Raw genomic sequence first — 6000 nt, forward strand, 5'->3', positions numbered from 1 at the left:
GTATATAGCCTCCACATTGACTCTGTACCGGTACCCCCTGTATATAGCCTCCACATTGACTCTGTACCGTAATACCCTGTATATAGTCTCCACATTGACTCTGTACCATAACACCCTGTATATAGCCTCCACATTGACTCTGTACCGGTACCCCCTGTATATAGCCTCCACATTGACTCTGTACCGTAACACCCTGCATATAGCCTCCACATTGACTCTGTCCCGGTACCCCCTGTATATAGCCTCCACATTGACTCTGTACCGTAATACCCTGTATATAGCCTCCACATTGACTCTGTACCGGTACACCCTGTATATAGCCTCCACATTGACTCTGTACCGGTACCCCATGTATATAGCCTCCACATTGACTCTGTACCATAACACCCTGCATATAGCCTCCACATTGACTCTGTACCGGTACCCCCTGTATATAGCCTCCACATTGACTCTGTACCGGTACCCCCTGTATATAGCCTCCACATTGACTCTGTACCGGTACACCCTGTATATAGCCTCCACATTGACTCTGTACCGGTACACCCTGTATATAGCCTCCACATTGACTCTGTACCGGTACCCCCTGTATATAGCCTCCACATTGACTCTGTACCGTAACACCCTGTATATAGCCTCCACATTGACTCTGTACCGGTACCCCCTGTATATAGCCTCCACATTGACTCTGTACCGGTACCCCCTGTATATAGCCTCCACATTGACTCTGTACCGTAATACCCTGTATATAGCCTCCACATTGACTCTGTACCATAACACCCTGTATATAGCCTCCACATTGACTCTGTACCGTAACACCCTGTATATAGCCTCCACATTGACTCTGTACCGTAACACCCTGTATATAGCCTCCACATTGACTCTGTACCGGTACCCCCTGTATATAGCCTCCACATTGACTCTGTACCGTAATACCCTGTATATAGCCTCCACATTGACTCTGTACCGGTACCCCATGTATATAGCCTCCACATTGACTCTGTACCGGTACCCCCTGTATATAGCCTCCACATTGACTCTGTACCATAACACCCTGTATATAGCCTCCACATTGACTCTGTACCGGTACCCCCTGTATATAGCCTCCACATTGACTCTGTACCGTAATACCCTGTATATAGCCTCCACATTGACTCTGTACCGTAATACCCTGTATATAGCCTCCACATTGACTCTGTACCGTAATACCCTGTATATAGCCTCCACATTGACTCTGTACCAGCACCCCCCTGTATATATTGTTATTTTTTTTACTGCTCCTCTTTAATGACTTGTTACTTTTATCTCTTATTCTTATCTGTAATTTTTGAAGCTGCACTGTTGGTTAAGTGCTTATAAGTAAGCATTTCACTGTGAGGTCTACTACACCTGTTGTATTCAGCATTTCACTGTGAGGTCTACTACACCTGTTGTATTCAGCATTTCACTGTGAGGTCTACTACACCTGTTGTATTCAGCATTTCACTGTAAGGTCTACTACACCTGTTGTATTCAGCATTTCACTGTGAGGTCTACTACACCTGTTGTATTCAGCATTTCACTGTAAGGTCTACTACACCTGTTGTATTCAGCATTTCACTGTGAGGTCTACTACACCTGTTGTATTCAGCATTTCACTGTGAGGTCTACTACACCTGTTGTATTCAGCATTTCACTGTAAGGTCTACTACACCTGTTGTATTCAGCATTTCACTGTGAGGTCTACTACACCTGTTGTATTCAGCATTTCACTGTAAGGTCTACTACACCTGTTGTATTCAGCATTTCACTATGAGGTCTACTACACCTGTTGTATTCAGCATTTCACTGTAAGGTCTACTACACCTGTTGTATTCAGCATTTCACTGTGAGGTCTACTACACCTGTTGTATTCGGCATTTCACTGTAAGGTCTACTACACCTGTTGTATTCAGCATTTCACTGTAAGGTCTACTACACCTGTTGTATTCAGCATTTCACTGTAAGGTCTACTACACCTGTTGTATTCGGCGCAGGTGACTAATAAAGTTTGATTTGACTCGTTTTATCACAACGTCAATATGATGACATCACCTCGTGATTTAAAGCTGCCAAGAAGTTCTTCCAAGAAAATCAAAAAATAAATCGACGGCATTGAATAATGACCAAACTCGCCTGCTGTGTTTATGTCCAGGCTCGTAATAATTTGCTGGCTGTGGAGGACATGGACGGAGGTACCTTCACCATCAGTAACGGGGGAGTGTTCGGGTCCTTGTTCGGCACGCCCATCATCAACCCACCCCAGTCTGCCATCCTGGGCATGCACGGTATCTTCGACAGGCCTGTGGCCATCGGCGGCAAGGTGGGTCTCACCCGCAGTACATTCCCGTCTGTATCTCAACTTAAATTCATCTCCATCCAGAACTTGAATTGGATATTATTTTGAAGCCGAAGGCAAATTTTATACATTTTAATGAACAGTTTGTTTCTGATGTCTGCTGTATAGTTATTTCTCTCTCTCTCTCTCTCTCCATCAGGTGGAGATCCGGCCCATGATGTACGTGGCTCTGACCTATGACCATCGGCTGGTCGACGGCAGAGAGGCAGTCACCTTCCTGCGTAAAATCAAGTCTGTGGTGGAGGATCCCCGCGTTCTTCTGCTCGACATGTGATTCCAACCTTCCATCACTGCAGCGGGGCCACGTTCAGTAGGCGCTAACGTTGTTGAGCATTTACAAATAGCAGTGTTGTTGACTTTCTTTTCTACCTCAGAGAGGTATGTGGTTGTACATAATGCTCCACAACGTTGTGTCCTGCTGAACACACCCCCAGCGATTTTTAAACATCGCTCGGCATCTGTATAAAACCAACCCATCCCAAAAACAAGCGACAGACAAATCCATTGTTATTTACTTTGGGTTGAAGAGAGAGTCCTCGATCTGTTTAAGTGACAAAGATATTATAGTTGGCTGAAAGGCACAGACAGATATGGGAATGGGGCTAAGACAGAATTTAATGTTGAGATTATTCACTTATTATTAGTTGGTTTCATTCAGCAGTTTTTGCTCAGATTGAAATGTCAGATTGATTTAACATCATACAATGTATCACTGACTGATGAACCGACCAGGTCTGTTCTGTCTCGATATTAGACTGACTCTCTGATGAACCGACCAGGTCTGTACTGACTCTCTGATGAACCGACCAGGTCTGTACTGACTCTCTGATGAACCGACCAGGTCTGTACTGACTCTCTGATGAACCGACCAGGTCTGTACTGACTCTCTGATGAACCGACCAGGTCTGTACTGACTCTCTGATGAACCGACCAGGTCTGTACTGACTCTCTGATGAACCGACCAGGTCTGTTCCGTCTCAATATTAGACTGACTCTCTGATGAACCGACCAGGTCTGTTCTGTCTCGATATTAGACTGACTCTCTGATGAACCGACCAGGTCTGGTCCGTCTCAATATTAGACTGACTCTCTGATGAACCGACCAGGTCTGTACTGACTCTCTGATGAACCGACCAGGTCTGTTCTGTCTCGATATTAGACTGACTCTCTGATGAACCGACCAGGTCTGGTCCGTCTCAATATTAGACTGACTCTCTGATGAACCGACCAGGTCTGGTCCTTCTCAATATTAGACTGACTCTCTGATGAACCGACCAGGTCTGTTCTGTCTCGATATTAGACTGACTCTCTGATGAACCGACCAGGTCTGGTCCGTCTCAATATTAGACTGACTCTCTGATGAACCGACCAGGTCTGTACTGACTCTCTGATGAACCGACCAGGTCTGGTCCTTCTCAATATTAGACTGACTCTCTGATGAACCGACCAGGTCTGGTCCTTCTCAATATTAGACTGACTCTCTGATGAACCGACCAGGTCTGTACTGACTCTCTGATGAACCGACCAGGTCTGTTCTGTCTCGATATTAGACTGACTCTCTGATGAACCGACCAGGTCTGGTCCGTCTCAATATTAGACTGACTCTCTGATGAACCGACCAGGTCTGTACTGACTCTCTGATGAACCGACCAGGTCTGGTCCTTCTCAATATTAGACTGACTCTCTGATGAACCGACCAGGTCTGGTCCTTCTCAATATTAGACTGACTCTCTGATGAACCGACCAGGTCTGTACTGACTCTCTGATGAACCGACCAGGTCTGTTCTGTCTTGATATTAGACTGACTCTCTGATGAACCGACCAGGTCTGTACTGACTCTCTGATGAACCGACCAGGTCTGTTCTGTCTCGATATTAGACTGACTCTCTGATGAACCGACCAGGTCTGTACTGACTCTCTGATGAACCGACCCGGTCTGATCTGTCTCGATATTAGACTGACTCTCTGATGAACCGACCAGGTCTGGTCCGTCTCAATATTAGACTTTTCCATTCAAAGCACTTACATCAAGAAACGGTCACGTGCCAAAAAAGCGTCATGATTTTACGGTGTTCCTCTTAGCACCAGAGAGCTTTTCAATCATCTGTAAATGTAGTCTATCCATGCTACCGATTTTAACGCCAAATACGTGTTTTTATCATTCTAGCCTAAAGAATTGCTCAGTCGGATACAAGATGAGGTCCATTCTAGATCGCCTGTTCTGTATGGCTGTCCCATGTCATGACTCTGTTCTGTATGGCTGTCCCATGTCATGACTCTGTTCTGTATGGCTGTCCCATGTCATGACTCTGTTCTGTATGGCTGTCCCATGTCATGACTCTGTTCTGTATGGCTGTCCCATGTCATGACTCTGTTCTGTATGGCTGTCCCATGTCATGGCTCTGTTCTGTATGGCTGTCCCATGTCATGACTCTGTTCTGTATGGCTGTCCCATGTCATGGCTCTGTTCTGTATGGCTGTCCCATGTCATGACTCTGTTCTGTATGGCTGTCCCATGTCATGACTCTGTTCTGTATGGCTGTCCCATGTCATGGCTCTGTTCTGTATGGCTGTCCCATGTCATGGCTCTGTTCTGTATGGCTGTCCCATGTCATGACTCTGTTCTTTATGGCTGTCCCATGTCATGGCTCTGTTCTGTATGTCTGTTCTGTATGACTGTCCCATGTCATGACTCTGTATTTTGACAGTGCTATTCCTGGGGGTTGGTTAAAGGGTCACCTCTTCATGTCTAGTCTCATGGCTTCCCCCGTTGCAGGAACTTCTGCAGCTTCTTTGGGATGACTGTCCACTGAGTGGCATTGCTCCTCTCTTTGAAACCACCGCAAACTAAATGGCATCCGATTCACTATATTAGGGCACGACAAAGTTAGGGCTCCTTTACAGGGAGTAGGCTGCCATTTCATACTCAGGCATTTCCACATTGTATTGAAGCTTTTTAGGTAGAGAAGAGAAACCACCTCTCCGGAGAGAGTTCTGTCAGTCCATGACAAGGCAACATGCAGTGTAACACCCGGACCAGTGTTCAAGTCGCACAATTGTATTTAATGATGAACTCTTCTTCGCCGAACCCAGGAAGCAGATTCTCTGTGCTGTGTACAATACTTGTAAACTTAATTTAAAGGAAACCATTTTAAACATCCCAGAGTTTTATGTACTTGTGGTTTTTTTCTTCTCCTCTCTGATCTTATCTAATGTATTTCTAGCTTTCCCTACACGTATGACAGAACCCCAACTAGAGCAAGCAGCAGCACAGTGGCAAGGAAAAGGCAGATTGGTTTCAAACGCACACAACACATCTAGTAATATGCAGGTGCTGGTTACAACCAAAAACAACCATGACATTAAGGATAGATGCATCATGGGTCGAAACGTTGCCCAATAAAACTGTGGGAGATCTTTTTTCAGTGTTCTGGTGTCGACTCTTTATTTCGTAAGGAAAAGGAAGAAACCTTATGAGGAACCAGTCAACCAGACGGCGTGATTACCCTCCTCTTAGTGGACTGGTAACGGGGTGTAATTAAAGGGGCATCTGCAGTTCAAATATTAACAAAGCGGAACCCCCCCCCCCCCCCCCCCCAAAAAAAAACACTATTTCGGGAAACTGA

General features: G+C 45.6%; 1 protein-coding gene across 13 annotated transcripts in view; it reads left to right on the forward strand.

Annotated features, from left to right (window-relative positions):
• Positions 1-5794, forward strand: part of LOC129817873 (dihydrolipoyllysine-residue succinyltransferase component of 2-oxoglutarate dehydrogenase complex, mitochondrial-like) — a 29198-nt gene extending 23404 nt beyond the window's left edge. For 3 of the 13 annotated variants that reach the window (XM_055873475.1, XM_055873477.1, XM_055873476.1), the window contains 2 exons: positions 2171-2338; positions 2514-5794. In XM_055873475.1, the coding sequence (XP_055729450.1) occupies positions 2171-2338; positions 2514-2648 (303 nt within the window). In that variant the 3' untranslated portion in view covers positions 2649-5794. The remainder of the gene's footprint in view (positions 1-2170; positions 2339-2513) is intronic. The other 10 variants (XR_008753811.1, XR_008753815.1, XR_008753817.1 and 7 more) reach the window with 10 other exon arrangements.
• Positions 5795-6000: the final 206 nt, after the last annotated feature.

Source organism: Salvelinus fontinalis, chromosome 20, assembly GCF_029448725.1.
Source record: "Salvelinus fontinalis isolate EN_2023a chromosome 20, ASM2944872v1, whole genome shotgun sequence".
NCBI lineage: Eukaryota > Metazoa > Chordata > Actinopteri > Salmoniformes > Salmonidae > Salvelinus > Salvelinus fontinalis.